Genomic DNA, 25,447 nt, shown 5'->3' on the forward strand with positions numbered 1-25,447 from the left:
AGACATCCCAGACTTCAGTTGCCCCTGCCGGTGAAGGCACTCGGCTTTCAACAGCTGTTCCTTCTTCCCCAGTATACATCTCTCCAGGGAAGAAATGGGGCATCTGCCACCACTGCCAATTGGCAGACCCTTTAGAGGCAGGATCCACTCAGAGGCACGCTGCTGCCTTCTCCTGTGACCTCTGGCTGTGGAAGCCATCCGGACCTGGGAAGGGAGCGCAGGGTTGAGCTTTCCCGTTAGCAGACGGTACCAACTTGCTGTCGATCGTCTCCATTTTTTTGGGGGGGTCACACCCGGCGATGCTCAGGGGTTCCTCCTGGCTTTGCACTCAGGAATTACTCCTGGCAGTGTTTGGGGGACCATATGGGATTCTGGGAATCAAACCCGGGTCGGCCGCATGCAAGGCAAAAGTCCCACTTGCTGTACTATTGCTCTAGCCCCTCGTCTCCGTTTCTGATACACGTCAGGCAAGATGCTGCTTGCCGTGGTCCTGGGGACGCTGGCTGCAGAGTCCAGCTCCCTGTCTTGCTCCTGCTCTGGCAGTTTGGCCAGCGAGACCCTCCTTTGCAACGTTCGTTACCCTGCTGGCCCTGGCCAGCTCCACATCACCCATTCCATCTCTGGCCTTCGAGATCGGTGCTGTATCTTCTCCAGTTGCCACTGCTGCTTAAGGAAGGCCTCTGGCCAGTCTTCAGTTACCTATGAAGTGTAGGCCAGGATGCCAAAGAGTGGAGGCGATTCCCTGGCACTACCAGGAGTGGCCCATGGTGGAGTAAGCCCCCAGCACCACCAGCTGTGACAGAAAACTGGGCAGACCCATGACTTTTTTTTTCTTGCTTTTTGGGTCACACCTGGTGATGCACAGGGGTTACTCCTGGCTCTGCACTCAGTGAACCATATGGGATGCTGGGAATTGAACCCGGGTCGGCCACGCCCTACCCGCTGTGCTATCGCTCCAGCACCTGATCCATGACTTCTTGCTCCTCTCTGCCAGGTTCACTCTATTGATCTCTCTGGTTTCCTGGGGTCACCTTTCCACCCACTATTCAAAAAGCCATTTCTGAGGTCTAGCAGGATGGGCTGGGGCTGGGAATTCCATGGAGGACACTTGCCTTGAGTGTGCTGTCCTGGGTTTGATCCTTACAACCACAAAACCAAATCAAAAGTCACCAAATCAGGTGACTCCAGATTACCCCGCAACACCATGCCCAGTCATGGATGCTAACTATAAGTAACCACACTGTGAACATGGTGCCATACTGTGGGGCAAGATCTAGGACCAGGAGCAAGCCCAAGTGTGGCCCCAGGGAGGAGTCTCAGAAGCCAGCAGAGGCGTGCGCAAGCCAGTTTAGGGGATTGCCTACTTCTGGCTGTGCTAAGGGGACCTTGCAGTACTGACAATCACCTCAGGTTCCTACAGGGTACCTACTCTGGCCCTCTGAACCATCTCCTTAGCCCCAGTGTGAATGTTTTGGGGCCACACCTGGAGGTGCTTAGGGGACCCTACAGGTGCCAGGGATCAAACCCAGGTCAGCTGCATTCAAGGCAAGTGCCCTACCCACGTGCCAGCTCTTCTCTGGTTCTCTGAGCTCCTTGAATCTATGATCCCAGGGTTTTCTTTGTTATTTCCAAGGACTTGACCACATTACTGTTTTGGGGGCTTTACCCAGGATGCTTAGGGATCATTCCCGGCAGTTCTCAGGGAACCTAGAGAGGGTGCCCAGAATCAAACCAGAGCTGGCTATGTGCAATGCCAATGCCTTACCCACTGTACAATCTCTCTGGCCCCTCCGTTTTCTGCCACATTTTAGCTCCACTTTCATGTATCCTGGGACTCTGGATGACACCAAATTTAGATTCCTTGCTGTTACTGCAGGGATAAAAGAATCTTTCGAGTTGAGGGGCTGGAGCGATAGTACAGCGGGGAGGGTGTTTGCCTTACACGGGGCCGACCTGGGTTCGATTCCCAGTATCCCATAGGGTCCCCCGAGCACCGCCAGGAGTAATTCCTGAATGCAAAGCCAGGAGTAACCCCTGTGCACCGCTGAGTGTGACCCAAAAAGAAGAAAAAAAAAAAAGAATCTTTAGAGTTGAAAATTTCAACGAAACACAAGGGAGAGAAGGGAATCTCAGTGGAGACCATCCAGCAGGTAGGGCATTTGCCTTATATACAGCCAACCTAGGTTCGATCCCCAGCACTCCCTATTGTGCCCTAAGCCCACCAAGTATAATCTCTGAGCACATAAACTAGAAGCCCTCAGCACTGACGAGTGTGGCCCACACACAAAAGAAACAACAGCTCAAAGGTAGGAGTAACAAACGTTTATTCAGAAATGTAAATAACACGAAGTCTCCATCCAGTAATGCCTCTTCCTTTCCTTTTGCACGACACACTGATGGGAATGTTTGGGGTGGGGTGGGGTATGGAGGGTGCAAGGACTAGCCCACCGCCTTCTCCTCCCTGCCTGCCATGCCATCCTGTAGAGCGGGGAAACACACACACACCATCCCACAAAGTACCCCATGGCCACTCTGTGAAGATGGTTTGGTCCACCTCACACCCAGCGTGGCCAGCCTGGGCAGAGCCGGAAGAGAGCCATGCAGGCAGGACATCTACCACCCCCCACTTTCCCCAGTACCCGAGAAGCCAGGTCCCGCTGCCTTAGGTGCTCTTACTGCCCAGGACCGAGCAGAGAGTATCTGCCAGCGGCTGAAAACAGCTGTCCCCTCAGAGGGAGGCAGAGAGCTAAAGAAGCTCTCCCACAGAACCAGTGGAGCAGCAGCCACATTCCTTGAGCTTCCCGGGCCTGGAAAACCTCAGAGCAGGAAGCCAACCCTGCCAGCTTACTGCTTGACAGCATACTCTGCACAAACAGGAGTGTCCATATTTTTCTTTGCTGCACTGGCCGCCAGCAGGTCACAGGAGTCCCTGAGCGTTCAGGGTCCCCTTTCCTGAGCGATAACCTTCCCAGGAACTGCGGCTGATTCTGAAACAAGCCCAGACTGCTGTCCGAACTGTTCCTCTCTCTCAGGGGCCTGCATTCCCACAACAGTCCAGATGGCCCAGCAGGAAGAATGACTCAAGTGTCCTGGCACTCAGTCCTGGGGCCACTGCTTTCCCCAGCTGCCTGGAAGGCTGCTACCTGCCTGCCCCTCCCACTGCCTGGCTGAGAAATACAATACCCTCTGGGCTAGGTGGAGTCACAAACAGGAATGGGCTTAAGTGGCACCTCTAGGTGGCAGCTGGACATGTCTCTCGGCCTCCCAACTACTGTCATGCAAACATCTGAGGTCAGATCAGAAGACCCAGAGCAGGCCAAATCTGTCATCAGCACAATCCCAACTGGCCACCCGAGGAAGTGGAGGACGATCACAAGCCAGGGTACGCCGAGTGAGGCCCAGAGAGGTGGGTCCCCTGGCATAGCTGGAGGGCAGTGCAAGCTCTGTGTCAGTCTGAGCCCTCCAGCGAGGAAAGAGCAGAACCCTGCCCTTGCAATGGGCGCTCCCTAGCCCACACAGTGTGACGTCAACTATGGTCAGGGGACAAGGGGCCCACCGGTGACAGATCCACCCAGACCCCTCACACTGCTCCCGAGCTGATGTGACCTGAACCACGATGGCAGGACATACACTCCTAGATTTGTCTGCAAAGGTTTAAACGAACAAAAAAATAAAAACTCAAAACCAAAACCAAAAGACAGCTCCTTCCCCTTGGAGAAAGCAGAATCCTTAGTACCCTTGAAACGGCCTCCCACAATCCGTGGGCCACTAGAAAGCCATCCTGAGGACTGAGGGCTTCATTTACAGGGCTGAAATGTGTCAGGGGCTGGGCGACAATCGAAACACAACCTACCTGGGTGACGAGGCAGGGGAGAAAAACACTATGGGAACGAGTGCCAAGCAGCACGGGGCAAAACAGCACAGGGGGCCCCACCCATCACCCGCCTGTGCGCAGCTCGGGCCTCAGTCCCACGGCCCGTTGGTCAGAAGTGTTGCTGGGGGAAGCAGAGCCCCGCTCTGCCCCCGCTCTGGGCTGCTGGCCCTGCTCAAAGTTTTATTTTGAACTCTGTGGGTTGAGTGGCCACAGAGGCGCCCGAGGACTTGAAGAGCGCCTTCAGGATGGTGTCAGGATCCACTTCAGGCGGAGTGTGGGCCAAGGAGGCGGGATTCGCCCTGCGGGGCAGCTCACTCTCCCGCTTCACTATGGGGCTGTCGCTCAGCCGGCTGTGGACAGAGAAGAGTCTGGAACCTGTTCAATTTCTCGGGGAACGGGGCACCCCCTGCGCAACCCTGGAGCAGATCTGGCCTTTTCTCTTCCTCCAGGAGGAGGCAGGCACAGCCTGTGTTCTGGCTCAGTCAGGAAGCCCTGCGTGTTCCTCAGGATCTGAGAAAGTCTGAAGAAATCAATCCAACTCTTTCTAACTTGATGGCACCCAAGTTTAGAAGATGACAAACCCCATTTTTCAGAGCACACCACCACCCCCTCCCCAAGGCTTCAGTTCCGGTCTCTAAATGTCCACATCTCCTTGCGCCTACCCTGGCCCTCTGGGCTGCCTGCTGTCCTGGGTCGCCCACCTATGTAGTCACATCCTGACAGTGTAGACACCTGCCGAATTCTGAGCTCCAAAATGCCATGTCCTGAGTCAGGCCCGATGGCCTGGTGTGGGTGCTATGGACAGCCCTGTGCTCTCTCCAGCACACAATGACCACCAGGAGGAAGGTCAATTCTCTGTTCGTACCAATGATCCACGCAACTGCGTGCGCCTAAAACAACACAGGTGGCCTGCCCCTGCCCCGCCCCCCCCCCCCACTTTCTTCTGGGTTCTCTACGTCTAATTCTAAGGCAGGTAACAAGGGCTTCATTGTAGTCCCCGTGGGCCAAGCCCCTGGCCCTGCTGTCAGCAGAGGGAAGGGGACAGACATAGGACGCTGGCAGCCAGCCCTCAGAGAAGAACCAAGCATGTGCAGTGCGGGCCGCAGAGGCCCCACCTGCCCGTCTCCGGAACTTACAGCAGGATGGGCTGCTCCGAAGTGATGACGTTCCCATTCATGTGAAGGTTGCACTTCATTGGCTGTCCTAAAAAATGGAAGAAAAAGCTCTGCCACGAGACCTCAGCTGGACAGGCGGCCACCGTCCAAGGGGATGAACACCCAGGACTGAGACACGCCTGGCAGCAAGACCAGTAATTAGCTGTACCCTTGCGGGACTGGTGTGGCGCTGGGTTCCACAAGATGTGTTTAAGAGAATCATCCATAGGAAGCTGGTGCTTCCCTGCAGCTCACAGCCCAGCCAGCCATCGGCGAAGGGAGGCGACTTACCATCCAGACAGCGATTGTTATACTTCTTGTACGCAGTGATAGCGTCATCCTTCTTCACGAAGACCACCTCTGCCACCCCCGGGTGGACCAGCCGAGCCCGCTTCAGGGCTCCGCACACGCAGAAGAGCTCCTGCAGAGAGGGGCAGAGTTGGGGAAGAGCACAGCCACCACCTTCCCACCTGCCATCTGCACACCTGGGTCTCAAGCTCCCTTCAACAGGGCCGAGATCTAAGGCAACTGCTCTCCGCATCCTGAGAGTGACCCGCAGGCCAGTGTGCTGCTTAGGAACCTGCTGGAGTCCAATTCTGGTTTGGCTGAATGTGGGGTTTCCCAGGTCTGGGACCTCAGTACTCAGATCAGGAGAGCCCCCACAAACCAATAAGACCTATAGGCTGGTCCCTAGAGCTCTGCCTCAGCTTGTGACTTGGCTGCCAGGAAGACTCTGCAGGCAGTGTTCTGCATGCGACTGAAATCATCGTTATTTACTCCAATCCCTACCCGAGGCTGGAGAGGGGGCACCACACTGTTGTGGGCCACACAAGCCAAGTACCCACGCCAACTCTCCTGTTACCACCTCTCACAAGGTGTCAGTTACACAGACAAAGACTAGAAAGCAAACAGACCCCCTAGCTATTTGATCCAGACCCTACAGGGCTGGGAGCCGTGGCACCAGGTGGAACTGGGGTCCCCACATTCAAACCCTGCGCATCTGCCCACTGCACTACTTGCTGGAAGAGTGATTTGTTTTTAACAGCAAAGAGGAAAAATTAAGATACGAACTGAATACCCGGGACATTGCCAACTTGGTTATAGCTCTTTCAGTATTACCAGGCGAGCAGAAAAGTGCTCCGGGAGACTGTGATGGGATGATCATTAGCGCTGGTTCGTTTCCCACTGTGTGTCTTTTTAAAGATTCTGCACACAAAATGCCAGGCAAACAGCAAGAGCTCACTGAACAGTAGCCAGCATTCCTTCGGGGGTGGGGGTGGGGGCGCACACCCGGTGATGCTCAAAGGTTACTCCTTGTTACTCTAGGTAACAGTGCTTAGGAATTACTCCTGGCAGTGCTGAGGACCACGTGGGATCCTGGGATCAAATCTGGGTCTGCTAGGTACAAGGAAAATGCCCTCCCTGCGCTCCAGTGCTCTGACCCTCCACCATTACTTTCGTAATCTGGGGGGAAAGTACGGAATTCTTCTCAATGTGTATCACTGCTGGTGAACCTGTCTCATTTTAAAAATCACACAGGGTCCAGGGCATTAGTGGTGATATATCGTGCACGAGGCCCTGGGGACCACCCACCCCCCATTGCCCCTAGCAATCCACAGCATAAGCGTGCTTCATAATAAGACCTACTAACAAATGGGAAGCCAATGTGGGCTTTGCCAAACCCTGGGCATAGCTGTAGGACGAGGCCAATGCCGCCAGCTGTCTTCATCTGTGGTCTCAGGGTCAACCATAAAGGTGTTGGGAGCAGAGACAGCATTTTAGGGAGGGCATCTGCCTTGCACACAGCTGACCCCCAGGTTCCATTCCAGTACCCTCAGGCTGTGGCCCCCAAACCAACCAAACACAAAAATAAAAGGTGCTTGAATTTTTAAACAAGAGATGTAGGGGGATATATCCTAAATGAAAAAGAAAACAACAACAACAGCAACAAAAACTTGAGGGGCTGGGGAGATGGCCAGGGGCTGAAGGATGTGCTTTGCATGCTGGACTGACTTGGGCTGGATCGTCCAGTACTACACGATCCCCAAGCACCGAGCCAGAATAGCTTCTAAACACTGGGTGTGTTCCCCAATCCCCCAAAGAACAAAAGAAGATGTGCTTTTTCCAGGTTGCCCCAGGGCCCACCGGTCCCCAGAATTACCCTTGACAACCACGGACGGGAAAGAACGGGGGGGGGGGGGGGGAGAGGGGGACGCAACACAAGCCATCACTACATCCATTTACTTCTTGGCCTGGGAAATCATGTTTAACTCCTGAAGTTCTGAGGTTTCAACCACTGAATGCTGTGTAGCAGGAGCAAAGGGTCCCTGTAGAACCCACCACACACAACGCCCTGTCCCTGCTCTAGGGACCAGGAGGCAAAGACGACACTGCCAGCGTCACTGCTGCCCTCTCCAGGCCTGCTCCCCAGCTCTTGACTGGGGGAACCTGCACTTGCTGGGGGTCCCAGCACTTGAATGCAGGAGCTCAGGCTGTGCCTCGCCTATCTTGGCACAGTGGCTTCAGCCTCCTGGGGAGCTGAACATTGGTATGTGCCAGCAGAGGGGCCGATGTGACGAGGCCCTGAGACGAACCCTGGACACCGAGTTCTAATGAATGTCCCTGCTCATACGTCACAAATCACTGCTGGAGAAGGTGCACGGGGGGAAGGCCACGCCAGTCTGCACAGATGCCCAGGCTGCATTTCTGTGTCAGCTGTGTTGTTTATTGAGACACCCCAGTGCTAAAACATCCCCAGTCAGCCCAGAGCATCAGTGAAACCAGGGAGGTCTTGAGACGCTTGTATTGGCCTGGTCTGAGATATCATAATACTTACAACAATGTCCTCCTCGGTGACACGAGGGTGCAGATTATTCACAGTCATCTTGGTGCCTTCCAGCGGGCTGAAGATAGGCTGTCACAGAAAACAGCATTGGCAGGAGTCAGAGCAGGAAAGCCCATGGAGAACCTGTCACCTGGGACCCCTCTCACTTGGGGCTAGCCAAGCCCCTTAGGCTCAAGGATGTCCCTGCATCCTTTCTCAAATGGGCCGGGCCGTTTCAGACCTCTGGAGCTCCCCTGAGCCAGCTGCTCAGATTTCCCCCTCCCAGCCCTGAGAGCCCAGAAGCCCCCCGACCTTCAGAGCACGCCGAGGTGCTGGAGTAAGCACCAGTTCTCCCTGCTCAGAACCGTCAGCAGCTGCTGGTGGGCTGAGTCCCTGGGCCTTCTTTCACTCATCTTTTCGAAAGGGTGGCAATGCCATGCTTCTAGTGGCAGACTAAGGACACCTCAAAGGACATGCCCCACCCCAGGCTGGCCAGTCAGTCTCCTACCTTTCCTCTCACCTCCGCAGACAACAACTCTCTGGGAGGCTCCTCCTTGTTCACCAGCGTCCGGGACAAGGCTCTTGTTCGGAAGGAGGAGGGGAGAACAGGAGCAGTGTACGCATCATTCTGAACCACTTTGGTGAGGGGGAGTGCCTTGGCCACGGAAATCTTAGAACTGCTCACCCCAGTCTAAACAAAGAGACAGAAACGACTCAGAGTGAGGGCCTTGGAGGACCCCCAGCTCTGCAATTCCATTAGCAATCTGGAGTCTTGCAGGTGCCAATGACATCCCACAAAAAAAGCAGGGAGGCAGGGCTGCCAGTGTGGGAGGATCCCAGAAGCCACTTTGCATAAGCCTTGGACCCTCTCAGCAAGAAAGCTTCCAGCCAATCCTGACTAGGAGCCATAGGTTCACCCCAACCCACACCGACTTCACCAACTCCCACGTTTGGGCTGGAAGATAGTACAGAGGGGCGTGTTTGCGTTGCATGTGGCTGACCCAGGTTTGATCTCCAGCATTCCATATGGTCCCCCAAGCTTGCCAGGACTAATTCCTGTGTGCAGAAACAGGAGTAACAGCTGAGCATCACCAGGTGTGACCCCAAAACATTAGAGATCTGGTCAAAGGCCAAAAGTCTGGGGTCAAGTTCCCTCCTAGATAAGCACTGATTTCTTCCAGAGTCATTGTGTTACCACTGGTCATCAGAGGAGACACTGAGATTATCCCACAGAGTGGCTTCAAATACTCAGCAGACGTGGAGCTGATGATCAGAGAATCTGATCCACACTGGCTGCTATCAGTTTCTCTTCAGGAAGTCCCCAAGGGTCAGAGAGAGAGACTACAGCAGGGCAGGCACTTGCCCTGCACGTGGCCAACCTGGGTTAGATCCTTGGCACCATACAGGATCCACCAAGCCCCACCAAGAATATCTGAAGGGTTGGAGAGATAGTACAGCAGGTAGGGAGTTTCCCTTGCATAGCAGCCAACCTGGATTCGATCTCCGGAACCCTTTATGGTCCCCCGAGCACTGCCAGAGTAATTCCTGAGTGGAGAGTCAGGAGTAACCTCTGAGCACAGCTGTGGCCCAAAACAAAAAGGCTCCAAACTGCCAGTTCTCTGGTCCCTGGTTTAGGCCAGAGAAGTGCTGCACGTAGCCTTGGCCTCAGCAGCCCCCAGAGGCATAAGGACAAAGTCAGCATGTGCCCCCCCCCCCCCCCCCCGAACGAGCCCGGTGAGGTTCCTGGAAAAAAACCCATGTACTTCCTGCATGAACGGGCCCAGGAAACAGGCATACAGGCATGGACTCGGGACAGGAGGAATGCAGTAGCCCAAGCAGCAGCAGAGAGTGGGACCAGCACCCCTCTCCAGGCACCACCAGCTTTCCAAAGTCTAAAGGAAACATCCCCTGCATGGAACCCACATTCCTCTGATCACTCTGTCTCACAACCAAGTCAGAGTTGAGGAGAGACCTGTTGCTCAGGAGCGAACTTCCAGAGCCCTCACTAAGCAGGGTGGTGGTGGTTTATTTAACCTCTTGGCATCCCGACTCCTTATCCATGAAAGAGGGCTATTTGGGGCCAGAGATATCTCTCGCAGTACAATGGACAGGGCACCTGCTCAGCCGGGTTAGACCCTTGGCACTCCACATGGTCCTCAGAGCCCCACCAGGAGTGATCCCTAAGGACAGACAGGAGCATGCACAGCCCACGGGGCAGGGTCAGTTTACTCATGCTCACAAACCAACCCAGGCAATTCAGACTCAAGGTGGGGCCAGTCATGCAGAATATCCTGCACAAAAAAAAAAAAAAAAAAAACCAATGGGTCCCTCTCATTTCCCTTGACGTGTTTTAAGCAATGCAAATGGGGGCTGCAATTAAGCTCTGCGAGTGAGATGGTATGGTTATACCGATCTGAAGATTCATATAATCTCATATAATCAGGGAGAGGAGGAGGGGGCTTTGAAAATCTTCTGACCCAAATGAAGAGCTACTTCTGAAATGAAGGACTGCCTCTTCACCCCTCCCACCCAACAGTCAGACTCACGGCAGAGCCAGCACAGGAGAAATAGGAAATGCCATACCACACGGTGGAGAAAGCTGCCTGATGCTGAGAACTTCATCTGCTTACTAGGAATGGGAGCTATGACGTCATCGTCTTCATCCAAGTCATATATATTCTGCAAACAAAGAAATTCCAGCAAACGTGGTGCGTGGAGTCTGAACAGTGCTAGGGATGTGCCTTGCATGTTCAAGGCCCCAGAGCACTAATGTGGTCCTCACAACAATTGAAAAAACAAAAAACAAGAGACAACCTAAATATCTGAAGTAGAAGAGCAGCAGATGACTGCATAACAATGAGAAGAAAGCACATTCAGGGGTACTGCCTGAGGGGCAGGCTCCCAGCCCACAAAGGCCCAATGACAGGCACATCAAGAGTTCCTGTAGAGGGGCCTGTAAAGAGTTCCTGGAGAGTTCCTGTAAAGAGATAAATTCAGAGGGGAGGGCTCCTGCTTGCACATAGCTGACCCAGGTTAGATCCCCGGCATCCCATATGGTTCCCTGAGCACCACCAGGATTGAATCCTGAGTGCAGAACCAGAAGTAACGTCTAAGCATTGGCAGGTATGGCCCAGAAACAAAACCGACCAAAACAGTATTTTCTATATGTAGGCAAAATTCAAAGTTCTATAGGAACACACCTCTTTCACTCTAAAACTCCAAGGTTGTTATCTAGCTTGGAGAAACAAACCAAATCCTAGATATTTATAGAAGAATTTCAACTGAAAACAGTTAAACTAGTACCTAAAACGAATAGATCACACAATTATAAAGAATGCTCACAGTAAATCTGACTCATGGGAAAAAAACGTTTGAGTTAGGGGCTGGAGTGATAGTACAGCTGGTAGGGCATTTGCCCCGTACATGGCTGATCCGGATTTGATCCCCAGCATCCCATATGGTCTCCCAAGACCACCAGGAGTGGTCCCTGAGTGCAGAGTCAGGAATGAGCCCTGGGAACCACTCGGTGTGGCACCAAAAGAAAAACAAAAAAACCCACCACAAAACACCTCGAGTCCTAAAATGACCAGAATGACACAATGCTGGCTGTAACACTAACACTAAGGGGAGCGAGCAAGGAAGCAACCAGGCAGAACAGTGGCTCACTCTGTAGACCAGGAGCACTAGGAATATTTTCGCCTGTTTGAAAAGGTTTTGGGGCCACACTCAGCAGTGCTCTGCACTCAGGATCACTCTTTGCTGGCCTGGGGGACATATGGAGTGCTACAGATTGAATCTAGGTTATCCACATGTGCAGGCAGCGCCCTCCCCACTGTACTATCACTCTGGCCAATCCCCCTTTTGTTTCTTAATCTTTATATTGCCAATTTTCTGGGTTAAACACATTACCACTCTCTTCCAGTCTTCTGACCCTGTACCTCCACCCCCGCAATCCCTAGTGGGTTTTTCCAGAAAATTCACTCACTATAGGGTCAAATGTACTAATACCTTCTCCAATTCATGCTGGGAACACTGGGCTAGACCTCAGTCAACCCACCCTGTCAGTCCTACCAAAACACAACGCATGGGCACACGTCATGTCTGTACAATCACACCACGTACCCAGGTACAACACATCCCTCCTACCTGTTTGGCTTGGTGGTTATTGACAACGTTGATCCTCATTCCAGCAGGATGGGCATGAAGCGGTGCCATGGCCTTCTGCTGTGGAACCTGAAACACCCAGGGTCATAATTTATCTGCAGAGTCCAAGTGGTCTGAGCTAGATGGAGATCACAGGGTTGACATGCTGGAGGAGTGTGTGTGTATGTGTGTTTGCGTGCGTGCACGAAGAGGCCCTCGAGACTGCTTTTTCACCCAAAGCAGGAGGAAGAGAGGAAGACGTCACCTAGGGCACAAGTGACAGTGCAGGCTGGTCTCAACGAACCTGGCTCAAGAAAAGGGCCCTACTGCTGCAAATGGCCCCTATTGCCCAAGTGACTGTGAGACCAAGCCGCTGCCTCTCTAAAGACTGGAGTACTAACCCCAGGGCCACAATGAGGAACACATTCAGTACTCTTATTAAGTGCTCACCATAAAATGTGTGTTCCACAAATACTTGCTCCTTTCTCTCCTCGCCACCAGGAGTAGCTCGCTTCACAGAATCAATCTGTCTCGCCCCATGCCCCTTTCTTCTACAGGAAACCAGGCAACACCTTGCAACCTCTTATGCTCTCTACATAAATAGCGGCAGGAAACTTTCTGTCCAAACTCTGCTGGTCCTGGTCAGAATCCCCAGTTGTTACTGGCCTGCAGGAATTCATTTGTGACCTGAGGCCCAACCTACCTGGATGGTTTTAGTGAGCTTCAGAGCAGGGGTCACCGTCCCGATGGGGGGGCTCATGAAGGAGGCCGGGGCACTCCGCTTCAGGCTGATCTTCTCCCGGGCATCAGCCACTGGGCGGGGCTTCTGGAGCACGGTGCTGCTCTGCTGCTTGCGGGAATTCAGCATCTCTCTGGCATCCTGCACTTTCCCTTTGATGCGAAAACGTGCATCTTTCTGCAAAAGCTTTTCTCGGGCATCCTTGACTCCCAGCTTGAGACGGGCATCGGCCAGGCCAATCTTCTGCCGGGCATCAAATCTCTGCTGGAAGGTGGCTGTGCGTGTGGGCTGGCCGAGAAGGCCCTGCTGGAGCCCGACACGCGCTCGAACACTGCCAACTCCAGGTCTGACACTGAGCCTGCAGTAACAAAGGCAAGATTAAGCGAGCCTGACAAGCAAGAGCAGCCATGCGAGCAGAACTGTGGAACAGAACAGACAGCTCCCAGCGCACCAAGAAGCTGCTTTCTGCCCAAGGAAACAAACCTGTCCCACTTCATGGCTTCTACCTTGGCCCTGTAAACATCAGGAAGGTGACCTCTCACCAGCGCCAGCAGGCTCCTCTGTTCTCCTCACACCACATTCTGGTGAAGAATCTCCACTACCCAGTCCAGGAAAAGCAGCAGCCAACTCGAACCCCTAACACCCCAAGAGCAACCCTGGGGGGTCTCCAGAGCTCTTCTCACAGCTACAATCTCAACCGACCCCTCAGCACCCCATGAGGTTGACTATATGATGTCCATTTTACAGTGGGAGAGGGGAAATGATAACCAAGAGTGCCCACCTAGAGACTGGAAGCCATGGGCCTAGAACCAAAATAAATAAATAAATAAATAAATAAACAGTGGCCAGGAGCCAGAGACACACACTCTGTGTAGGAAAGAACAGGAGCTGTCTGAGCTGTTTCTACTCACACTGAGCACCAGATGGGGTGTGCGAAGACTCTGCAGTGTGCAGTGTCCTACCACACAGATACCTGAGTGGCAGAGCCCCATGGGTTAATGGACAATTGCACAAAGCTACTGCACTTCAGTGACATTCCAGTCCCAAGTCCTGGGCCTGCTATCCCCCTGGTCACCCAGCTCCAGAGACAGGGTTCCCACGCTTCCCTCTTATTCGGCAACTTGCCAGAACAGCTTAGACTCAAATTTTACGCCCACTGATTACAATATAGGCTAGAGCACATATTCTACTGGAGTGCTGAGTGGCACTCCTAAGACACGGGGATGATCTGAGTTTGCCCCACAGCACATTATGGTCCTTTGAGCAGAGTCAGGAGTAAGCCCTGTGCACCACCTGGGCATGGCCCAAGAGCCAAAAAGTAAAAACAAAGAGAACAGCATCGGGTGTGACCCAAAGGCAAACAACTGAAAAAAATATGGAACAGAAGAGAAGCAAGCAAGGTGTGGGGGGCGGGGTTGGGGCTAAGCGCAGGCTGGAGGCTACACTGCATGGCAAAGTAGCCAATCAGGAAGCTCTCTAACCACCTGTGTGTATGCTTGGGGGGAGGGGAGGATTTAGGGAGCAGGTTTCTTTCTGTTTTTTTTTTCTTCTTTTTGGGTCACACCCGGCGATGCTCAAGGGTTACTCCTGGCTTTGCACTCAGAAATTAGTACTGGCGGTGCTTGGGGGACCATATGGGATGCTGGGAATCGAACCCAGGTCGGCCTCGTGCAAGGCAAATGCCCTACCGGCTGTACTATCACTCCAGACCCTAGGGAGCATTGTTGCACGGCTGTTGATTTCTCAACAACATTACAAACGATTCACTCAGCACACACTGGTCCCCTCTGGAACAGACTGTGGGCTGGACAATCAAGTCACTAAAAAGCATGGAAAGGAACAGGCAACCCAGGAGTCCCAAAATGTGGTGGCAGGAAAATACCCTAATAATTCCTGGTCTTCTTCAGGCTGAGAGGAAGGGCCAAAATCTGCCTGGGTGTCTGACTAAGCAGCAGCGGGCACCAACTATGCTCCTGGGCCTCGGGGCACTGAGGAACTCAGCCCTGCCCAGTTCCCATGCTGTCTCCCAGATCATTTACACGGGTGGAACCTTTCTCCTGGGAGCATCCAAAGTGCAAATCATTAAGGCACTTACTGACAGTGCTGCAGCCCCAGCAGACTGAGGGTTCTCAGGACGGTGAATTTCCTCCATCTGACTGGGCTCAGCCCTGCACTAGGGGGGATGACAACGCTGTCACCTCCAAGTGCGATGAAATGTCAGGTAGCCCCAGTCTACCATCTTCCCTGAAGTCACCTGTCACATGTAACACCTAATTCTTAGAGTCCTGAGAGCAGGGGAGGAGTGTCAGATTATGCCTGCACAGCTGGAGCTGATTCCAGGGCCCAGAGCTCTCTGTTAATCCTCACCCCAAGCCCCAGTGGAAGAGAAACGATGACTGCCGATTTCTCTGGGTCAGCTCTCACTGGTCAGCATGCGCCCCTGGAGGATCTCGGCTGCCACCACTCCTAGCTGAGAGGGGGGCACCGAGCAGCTGGCACACAGGGTTACCCCAGCCCTGAGTCTAAGAATGGAGCCACTGGCTGCTCACTAGCACGAGGAGTGTATGATGCCAGTCATTCACAAGCATTTCAGGGAAGACAGCTGAGAAGCCGGAGACAAGCGTCAATGGCGGGAGCTTCTGAGCACTGTGCCCACCCAACAGGATGAAGCAGCCTAGCTCCACCCTGTCTGTTCCAAATGGCCCCAGCATGGACACGCCAGTGCCTTACCCACTCTACCGTCTCTCTGGCCCATGGTGGGGGACAATTAGGAAAGTCCAGGTTGAGTGTGGGCAATGGCAGGAATGCTTTCCCCAATGAAAAAGCAATAAACATTCTTCTTTCGGTTCATCTGCTTCCGCCTGTAACTAAACTCTCAGACAAGGGAGTTTAGGCCTCCGAAACCGTAACGTGTTCATATCCTTCGATGACTTCCTTTCTTTCATTAGCAGCAATGGCTGTCTGAAACTGAACTGAGAGCTCACAGGGGCCTAAATTGTTTTTATAGTTTTTGGGTCACGCCACGCTGTGCTCAAGGGGCCATACGGGGTGCTGGGACCAAGCCAAGATCAGCTGTGTGCAAGGCAAACACCATATCTACAATACTACGATTCGAGCCACAGGTCTAATTGTTCAGTAGCTTCTGCCATGGCCACCTGAGGGAGATCAGGGCTTATATAAGATTTGATAGAGAAGGCCGTTCTCACTCACTGCACAGCCTGTTAAGAAAGGCACAGAAGCTTCAGCTGGGATTCGAATCTATTTGAACAGCACAGGAGGTGCAGAGGGAGGTGGTTAGTAGCCACACAGCTAGCTCCTTCCTCCCCTCCATTCCCACCTTCAGGTTCCGGGCACACCAGCACTTTCAAATCCTTTCACCAGAGCTCTAGGGGGTCTCGGTGTCCAGGCCTTGCAGAATCACCGCCCTCTGCCTGCATGAAAAGCAGCTATTCATCCCAGCAGGCAGCAGGGCTGGTTAGAAGGCAGGCATTAGTCATCAAGAATTTTTCCAACAAACACTCCTGCTAGGGGAGGTCTCTGAAAGAGTCAATTATGTCCCAAAGACCTGCTGAGGGTCTCTCGCAAAGCCCATCACCCCCCACAGCCAGACTCTGATGATGGATCTGCCCTTGGCCTCAGAAAATATTTGGGAGGGGGATGGGAGAAGCAGGTGGGGAGGGGGTCTCAATCATCGGACCCCACCCCCACCATGTCCAGGCCCTGGCAGGCACTCAACTACTACAGGTGCTAAAAGAGGGGATGCACACCCCTGGGCCCAGCACTCCCCCCCCCCCCCCCAGGCCCTGCCTGGAGTGGGAGGCCTGCGAGAAGACCAGGGAAGGGGCAAGCCTGTAACCTGTCAGACTGAGCACTGCCAGGAGTAATTCCTCAGTGTCGAGCCAGGAGTAGTAAGCCCAGAGCACTATTGGGTGTGGCCCAAAGAAAGAAAAACAAACAACCCGGAACAAAACAAAGACCAGGGAGGGCAGAGAAGCAGCTGGCTCTGCAGAGTCTATGCAAAGATTCAAGCCTGCAAGAAGGCCCTGCTTATATCAAGGATGTACTGATTGCCTGTGACACCCAAAATGTCAGGGGTGATCCAGGGTTCCCAAGAGCAAAGCCTGTGCTCCCATCCCCCTGAGCCAGCCCCTAGCTCTCTGGGTGAGAGCAGCATGCGGTGAGGGAAACACAAGGCTGCCTCTTCTGGACTGGGTGCTAAAAGAACCCAGTTAAGCAAGAGAGCCCCTTTAACCTTCAAAGAGTCTTATGCGTCTGCTTCATTTATAACAGGCATTCTGGGGCTGGTGGGTGGTACAGTGGGGAGGACACATGGCTGACCCAGGTTCAATCCCCAGGACCACATAGTCCCCAAGCCCTGCCAGGAAATGATCCCAGAGCACTGTTAGGGGTGCCCCCCACAAAAACAATCCTCCAAAACAGTAATGATTCTCTCCAAGTTGCAGAGCAGCTCGATGCCTGTCCATTAGATCTGCATGTCCTTGATTTTACTGCAACAAAGCAACAAGCAATGATGGCAACCAAGACTCCCCCAACCGCCAACGGTCCCTAGGGCTGCCTTCCCGCCCGAGTGGCCTAAGAGTGGCCAAAGAGCAGCCTAACCCACTCCATGCAGTGCCCGCGGTGCACAGAGAGCAAGCCAAGCTCCAGGGCTGAGCCATCCAACCAGAAGGGCCCCGAACGGCTAATGAATAGTGATGATGGCACACCAAAGGAAGGAACTGCAGGACGCCAACGCACAACCCTCGGGGCTGCACGGAGGCTGCCAGAGCATCTCAGCAACCCCCGAAAGGACTCAGAACACTCCTGCTTTCTCTCACTTCACGTGAACCGAAAAAGCAGCGATTAACTGGCACAGAGGTGAGCAGCAGCAAGACCCTTACAAGGCTCCATGAAGATAAACAAGAATGCCAGCCTTCCAGAACACATCCCATGACCAGTGGGGAAGGAGATTACTCTTACTAACCCAGCCTCTCTTTCGCTGTTTCCACACGTTCTTTCCCAACTTTGTTATTTTTTGTTTTGGGACACACCCAGCAATGCTCAGGGCTTACTCCTGGCTCTGTGCTAAGGAGTGACTAGTCCTTCAGGGAACCATATGATTGATATGATTTGCTGGGATAGAACCCATTTCGGCGGCATGCAAGGCAAATGCCCTTCCTGCTGTACAATCACTCCAGCCCCTCTTTCTAAATTTTAAGCTCAAAGTTCTTCCTGAAATGGTCACGCAATGTAAAGGTGGTTTTTGTCGAAAGTGAGGGGCAGCAAGAATTGAACCCTGGACCTCCTCATCCATGTAAGGAGAGCAAACACTCCCGAGTGAGTCATCTCTAGCCAGCCAGTATGAAATTAAGGCACTTGCTTCGCATGTGGCTGACTTGCCTGATCCCTAGCACTACATGGTGCCCTGAACACTAACAACAACCCCCAAACAGAATCGAGTGTGGCCCCAAATCCCAAAAAAGGACAAGAAATCGTGGTTTGGGTCAGAACAATAGTACAACGGGGTAGGGCACTTATCTTGCAGGCAGAGATCCAGGTTAGATGCCCAGCATCCCATATGGTGCCTCAGCAACAGTACAGTAGGCAGGGAACTTGCGGCTGGGGGATGGGGGAGGGGAGGAGAGAGAGAGGAGGAGAGAGATCCTAAGCTTCAGTACAGCTATTTCATCTACCTTTTATTTTTGTTGATGCCAGGGATCAAATCGAGGTTGTCACACGTGCAAAGGAAATGTTCTACTGCTGAGTTACATTCTTAGTCCTAAAATTTCTCCATGGAAGCAGGTAAAACAACATTTACTGTAGGAAATGTCACTGGTTCACTGAAGCTGTTAGGACATTCTACAGTTCTTAGGACCCCCTACCCACAACACCTGCCCCTGTCTAGATTGTCCTCCTGTTGGCAATGCTATCTAGGTAAGGTGTCAGCAAATTTGATTCAAATAGCATCAAGCCCAGGTCCTCCTTCTATGCCTGCTCTGCCTGTACTTTTACCAACCCAATAACAAAATACAATCACACTAAAAAACAAACAAAACAGAAACAAAAAACAGGTGGTTAACTTCTTCCTTTAAAACAAAAAACATGATCTGGAGAGATAGTACAGAGGATATGGAGCCTGCCCTGCACAAAGAAGACCCAGGCTGGATCTCTGGCATCCCATATTATCCCCCAAATACTACCAGGTATGATTCCTGAGTGCAGAGCCAAGATTCAAGCCTTGAGCACCGATGGGTGTGACCCCAAAACACAAAACCAAAGTAACAACAAGAAAAACCAAAAATAACTCAATTCGCCTGAAGAGATTAATAGTGAGTGGGGTGCTTGCCTTGCATGCTGCCAACCTGCGTTCAACCCTCGGCATCCCATGATCCTCCAAGATGCGCCAGGAGTGATCCTTAAGCTGAGAGCCAGGAGTAAGCCTTGAACAAAGTCAGGTAACCCCCCCAAGCCCCCCCTCCACACACACACACACACAAAAAAAAACCCCACACACAAACCCTACAATACCAGGGGTCCAAGAGACAGAACAGGGGTTAAGGATCATGCATGCGTTAATGAACCCAATCCTAATGCAATCTCCAGCACCAAAGGTTCCAGAGCATAGCTGGGTGTAGCCCTGTGTCCCAGTGGGCCCCCCTCCCCAATTCCCGCATGAGCAGGGCAGTTTCCTCTAGTTCCTCCACTGAAAAATGGCCCATTTGGCCCCCCAGGTCTCCTGAGCAGCACTTGTACCCCCCACCCTAAAAGAAAACTTTACCCTGCTGGGCGGTCCAACATGAGTTGAAGATAGGGTGCAGGGTGCCCTGGATTTCGACTCCATCTTTATTGTAGTCGACTGCCTCGAGCAGGCCCCAGTAACGTCTCTTTCATCCTAGCCCTGAGATTATATTCAAGGCTCTTTAGGAGAATGAGACCCATCATTGTTACTGGTATTTGGCATATTGGGTACGCCACGGGGAGTTTGCCAGACTCTGCCCTATGGGCAGGCTACATTCGATAGCCTGCAAGTTTGTCCAAAGTAGGAATGAGATAATAAGATGTCATAAAGATGTTATTGTAGTACCTAGAAGACTTCCGGAGTGACCTGAGCCCTCAGCAGAGACAGCCCCCAAGCACTTGCTGGGGGCGGCCCAAAAAAACCAAAAGCAAACAGAAGACCTTCGATGCTGATGACAGTTAACACCTATCCACTGCTTTTAGGACATATCAAGAGTTGAAATTTTTTTTTTCTTTTTGGTTCACATCCAGCAATGCTCAGGCTCTGCACTCAGGAATTACTCCTGGCGGTGCTTGAGAGGCATACAGGATACCAGGGATCAAACCCGGGTTACCCATGTGCAAGGCAAAAACCCTACCCTCTGTACTCTCACCCTGTCCCTAGGGCTTAAAATTTTTATAGTAGTTTAGGTAAGGCTATAACGTTACCTAAACCACTGGCATTCATAGATCCGATATAACTGCTGCACCTGTACCTCTATCAAGCGGCTTCCCCACCCTCTTTATGTAACTTGTAGGCCTTCTCTTCTCCTTCTATCTCCCCAGTCAGTTCTTGTAAACTCAGTTCTGTAATCAATGGCCAAGGGTTTGTCATATTCAATACTGCCCAGTCTCTACCACACTTTTACAAAGGAAGTTAGTTACTTCAGCTCTGTACTGGCTCTCTTGTATCATGGCTAAAGGCAGGGAATGGTTAAATAACTGCATAAGATTCACATGTCGGGGCTTAATAGGCTGCTTTGCACAGAAGTCTGGGTTTGACATGGGCACCACATGGTTCCCTCTTCCTCCCCCCCACCCCCCAAGAGCATATAGAAAAGGCTGAGAATAGGCCCAAGAAAGGAGTGAGCCCATGCTTCCCTGTACAAAGCTTAGTATCACTGGGAGCTCCCCACCCTCCAAACATAGGCTAGGGTGTGGCGCTTTGCATGCAGGAGACCTGGGTTAGAGTCCTAGCTGGCTGGGTCCTCTGAGCTTTTGTCTGGGAGTAGTTCCTGAACACTGCTGGTTACACCCCACCCTCCAAAAAAGATAAAACTGCTCAACAGATTAGGAAGTGGGAGATGCAGGGAATTGAGCCTTGGCCTCACTGCCGTGGGGAGCTTGTCTTGCACCAGCTGACTAGGGTCCCCTGCTGCAGAGCTGACATTTTGCTGAGGATTCTGCTCCGTTGGGCCTTTTATCGGGGCTCCTGGGATACTCCCTACAGGGTGCCCTCATTTGTTTCCATTAACTGGCTACAGAGTCCCTCCCTTCTATTTCCCACGGAGTTTCTAATCTCCTCTCTGATCCTCCCAGAACAGTCTGTCTCCGGCTTTTAACTTCGCAAGCATTTTGGAGGGATCATCCCATCCTGCACGAGGGTAATGTATAAATTCTTTGTCTGCTTCGTCTTTGTTCCCAGGCTCCAATCTTAAGAGAAATAAATCTGGTTTTGCCAGCGTGGCCAGGCGAAATCCAGCACCACCACCACATACGGTCCCCAAGAAAGACCCCTGGGCGCAGAGTCAGGAATAAGCCCTAGGTACGCCAGGTGCAGCCTCCAAATTGTTTTCTCTCCAAAAAAGTTATACATTAAAAAAAAAAAATGCGCCCCAGGCGTACCTCTCCGGCCTTGGGAAGAAGAGTGTAGCTAATCAAGCTCTTTAAGCAAAGGCCCACCACTGGCTCAACATTCGCGCCTGGCAGACTACAACGCGGGTTTTTTGGGGGGAGCGAAGGGGAGGGGGTTTGGGGCTCAGGGGCTGCTCCTGGGGGCCTCAGGCCTCCTGCATGCTGTGACATCCCCCCCCCCCACGGATTCTTTCTAGCTCTTTCTTGCTCGCAGGAGTCCACGCGACAGCGCTGGGGGTTCCTGCGTCTGTGCTCAGGGGCTGCTCCCCGCGGAGCTGGGGGTCGTCAGAGAGGCCTGGGCCCCCGAGTCCGCGTTCTCGTTCGATCTGTTTTGTTTTGGGGGTGGTGCTCGGGGGTCGCTCCCGGCGGGGCTCGCGTTCGCTGCTCCGCGGCGCTTGGGGAGTCCATCACCCCCAAGCCCGCGCTGGGTCCTCCCAAGGCCCGACCCGGAACCGGGGGACAAAGGCGTCGGCCGGGCCGGGAGGCGGCGCCCGGGGGGCCCCGCTGCGCCGTCGCGGTCCCGCTCCCCCGCGCCCCCGCCCCCTCCCCCGCCCCCAGGCGGCCTCGTCTCTTTCCCCGCCTCTCCCCCCAAAGACGCAGCCTTCGCCCCTCCCCCCGGACGCGACCTGCGCGGGCCTCGCTCCCCGCACACCGCCCCCAGGACGCGGCCCGCGCTGCCACCCCCCCCCACACACACACGAAACGCGACCTGCGCAGTCCGCGCCCCCCCACATCCGACCCCCTCACGCGGCCCGCACGCCCCCCGCCGCCCCGCTTCCCTCGCCCGCCCGGAACGCGACAGCCCTCGCGCCCCTCCCCCAAAACGCGCCCCGCGCGCCCCCCGCTTCCCTCACAGCCGCCAAAACGCGCCCTGTGCCCCCGAAAACGCGGCCTGCGCGACGCCCGCTTCCCTCACCCCCAAACGCGACCTGCCGCGCGCCCCCCGCTTCCCTCACCCCCCCACAAAATGCGACCCGCGCTCCCCCCAAAACGCGCCCCGCGCTTCCCTCACAGCCCCCCAAAACGCCACTTGCGCGACGCCCGCTTCCCTCACACCCCTCAAAACGCGCCCTGTGCCCCCCCGGACCCCCAAAAGCGACCTGCCGCGCGACGCCCGCTTCCCTCACAGCCCCCCAAAACGCCACTTGCGCGCCCCCCGCTTCCCTCACAGCCCCCCAAAACGCCACTTGCGCGACGCCCGCTTCCCTCACACCCCTCAAAACGCGCCCTGCGCCCCCCCAAAAGCGACCTGCCGCGCGCCCCCCACTGCCCTCACACCCCCCCCAAAATGCGACCCGCGCTCCCCCCAAACGCGACCTGCGCAGCCGGGCAAAGGGGGGGGTGCGAGGGGGCGGGTCCCCGGCGGGAGCCGGAGCCCCGAGCAAGGGCCTGAGGGGCCCGACCCCGACCCCGAGCCCGAGCCCGAGCCCGAGCCGAGTCGAGCGAGCGAGCGAGCGAGCGAGCGAGCGAGCGAGCGAGCGACTCCCTCAGGGGGGCGCGGGGGCGCCTGAGGCGAGCGCGAGGGGCGCCCGCGACGAGACGCGGGGCCGCCCCTCCCCCCGGCCGCCCCGACCCCGCGGCGGGCCCCCGCCCCCCGCCCCCCGCGCCCCGCGCCCGCACGAAGGCCGCTCACCGCCCCTTGGCCGCGGCCCCGCGCTTCCGGATGAGCTCGTCCAGGGAGATGTCCGCCATCTTACAGCGCCCGGCCCGCAGCCCGCAGCGTCCGCAGCCCTCGGCGCCCGACGCCGCCTCGTCGCTCGCTCCCGAGCAACTACGGCCGCTTCCGGCGCGCGGCCGCCCAACTCTCGCGACGGCTCGGCCCGGCGCGGGCCCGGAAGGGGCGGGGCGCCTCCCGTGAGCCTCCGCGAAGGCCGCGGCTCATCTGCATACGGCGGCGGAGCGCGCCCCTTCGCCCCGGACCCCGGCCAAAATGCACCGAGTCGAGCCGGAGCCACCGGGAACGTGCAACGGTCTAGGGGCCCGGGCTCCAAAGTCAGCAGGGTCTCGGTTTAGCGCTGCCTCTACCTACCCACCGTAGGCGTAATGAGGATGGGATTCATTTACCCAGGAAGTCCGCGGGCCGCCCCTTTATGCCTTAAACTTATGAGTAAGGAAAATAACGATTCGGGGTGACGCCCGAATCCTCACTGCGAATGTGAGACGAATTTTTGAGCGGGTAAAGGTCGGCCCTGAGGTGACCCGCCTACTTTGCGGGATGCCTGGGCGAGCGATCTGCCCGGCCCTTTTATTTGGAAAGAAAAGAACGTCCCGTGAGCTTCCGGGTGATTGTTTGCAAGAGGGGCGTGTGTGCGGTGCCAGTGCTTGTGAACAACGGCAACGACCGGGCTGGTCCCCAGCTGCGTGTGTGATTGGTGCTCGGTCGTGGTGCTGACTTGTTCGAGTGGCTCCTTGTAATTCAGGGCAGGCAAGGTTCCTCCCCGCAGCCAATAAATGCCAACGGCCCCGGGCGCTCTTTGATTTCGGCATTTCCGCCCGACGTTGCTGCTCTGCACCGTTAGGGAGGCTCCGAGGCCCGTTTTCCTGCTGTTCCCTCCCTCCCACTTTCGTTCTTTTCCCTTTTTTTCGCGTTTGGGCCCCACCCAGCAGGGTTCCGTGTGCTCAGGAGTGACCCCTGGCGGTGCTCGGGCACCAAAACCAGCACCTTTCACCCTTAAGCCCGAGTCTCTCTGGGTCCTGCTGCAAACCCATCCCCGGGGCCCGAGTTCTTGTACCTCTGATGCGAGAAGCGGAAAATCCGGCCCGAAGCTGGTCAGTCCCGAGTGGGGCCTCGCAGAGCCGCGACGGGTGCGGTGCACCCTCCTCCTCTCGCCCTGAAACCTCCCCTCCCTCTTCCCTAGGGGCTGGGGGAAGGGGGATGGCTCAGTCGGGGTCAGACCTTGGGGGGCGGTGCTGACGTCATCCACCGTGCCCTACCTAACAGGAGTCAAGGTTCGTTTGTTTGTTTTGGGCTGGCTTTTTTTTTTTCCCCCTTCTTGGGTCACACCTGGCATTGCACTGGGGTTATTTCCAGGCTCATGCACTCGGGAATTACTCCTGGCGGTGCTCAGGGGACCATATGGGATGCTGGGAATCGAACCCGTGCAAGGCAAATGGGAAGGGGGAGGGAGGAGGAGAATCAAGTAATCAGGGCACCCACCCACAGGCGAAATTTCCGGTCCAGAATGTGGAGGGCCGCAGGCCTTTTCCTTTTTAAATGCTGGGCCCCACCTAGGTGTGCTCAGCTTCCAAACCAGCCGCCCTGGCTTTGTGCTTCAAGGATCACTTCTGCGGGCGCTAGGGATCAAGCCCAGGTGGGCATGTGCAAGGCCAAGTGCCCTCCAATTTGTACTAGGTCTCCAGCCCCCAAGTTTTAAGTTTTAAGACAATAGGGTCACTAGCTGGAATCCACTCACTCCCCCGCACCATGTCGGCAGGCGGTCCTCCCCGGAGCACTGCTGTGCTGTGGAAACGTGTCAGGACCGAGGTCACCTGAGCGGGGGCAGAGAGGGTGACCCGGCAAGGTCGGCCGAGGCAGCAACCTTGCCGGAGGGAAGGGGCTGGCTAGCCGCTTCGAAGGACAGTACTTGTGCTGGTTGCAGTGAGCCTGGAGCATAGCCACTGTGGCTGGGAGAAAGGATCCGGGCGGCTGGTTTGGAAGCTGACCCGGAGAAGTTCCCTGCTGGAGCCTGAGAATGCGGCTGCCCCCGTGACCCACACCCAGGCGGGCTCCCCGGGGAGATACAGGCCCAGAACTGACACAGAAGTTGGAAAAATAAAAAGGCATTTTTGTTAACTCCTTAATTTTCGGCTTTGGGACACACCGAGCAGTGCTCAGGGGTCACTTCTGGTGGGGCTCAGGTGACCATATGGGATGCCGAGGATCAAGCCCAGGGTGGCCACGTGCACGCAACAATATTATGCTCTGGGGCTGGAGCGGGGGAGGGGGGGCGTTTGCCTTGCAGGCAGCCGACTCAGGTCCAATCCCTGGCATCCCATATGGTCCCCCAGCACCACCAGGAGTAATTACTGAGTGAAGAGCCAGGAGTAACCCCTGAGCATCATTGGGTGTGACCCCAAAAGAA

At 54.9% G+C, this 25,447-nt stretch overlaps 2 protein-coding genes and 1 non-coding gene across 5 annotated transcripts in view; 2 read left to right on the forward strand and 1 right to left on the reverse strand.

The window, feature by feature from the left end:
- The window catches only part of SERHL2 (serine hydrolase like 2), a 248,975-nt gene that overhangs the window by 15,675 nt on the left and 207,853 nt on the right, over positions 1–25,447 (forward strand). The window lies entirely within an intron of this gene.
- On the reverse strand, positions 2,308–23,102 carry POLDIP3 (DNA polymerase delta interacting protein 3). 3 transcript variants are annotated; one of them, XM_056137490.1, is made up of 9 exons: positions 22,999–23,102; positions 12,699–13,092; positions 11,999–12,085; positions 10,436–10,531; positions 8,373–8,543; positions 7,865–7,942; positions 5,320–5,449; positions 5,011–5,077; positions 2,308–4,224 (listed from the first exon to the last, which is right to left on the reverse strand). In XM_056137490.1, exons 1-9 carry the CDS (start codon positions 23,055–23,057, stop codon positions 4,047–4,049), a joined length of 1,260 nt encoding a protein of 419 aa, XP_055993465.1. In that variant the 5' UTR covers positions 23,058–23,102; the 3' UTR covers positions 2,308–4,046. The 3 variants fall into 3 exon arrangements, with proteins under 3 accessions (XP_055993465.1, XP_055993464.1, XP_055993466.1); XM_056137489.1 differs by having other exon boundaries at positions 8,361–8,543; XM_056137491.1 differs by lacking the exon at positions 10,436–10,531 and having other exon boundaries at positions 8,361–8,543.
- LOC130044937 (U12 minor spliceosomal RNA) lies at positions 23,456–23,604 on the forward strand. Its single transcript, XR_008795504.1, has one exon. It is a non-coding gene; the product is annotated as a U12 minor spliceosomal RNA (small nuclear RNA).

Source organism: Sorex fumeus, unplaced genomic scaffold (assembly GCF_029834395.1).
Source record: "Sorex fumeus unplaced genomic scaffold, SorFum_2.1 ptg000125l, whole genome shotgun sequence".
Classification (NCBI taxonomy): domain Eukaryota; kingdom Metazoa; phylum Chordata; class Mammalia; order Eulipotyphla; family Soricidae; genus Sorex; species Sorex fumeus.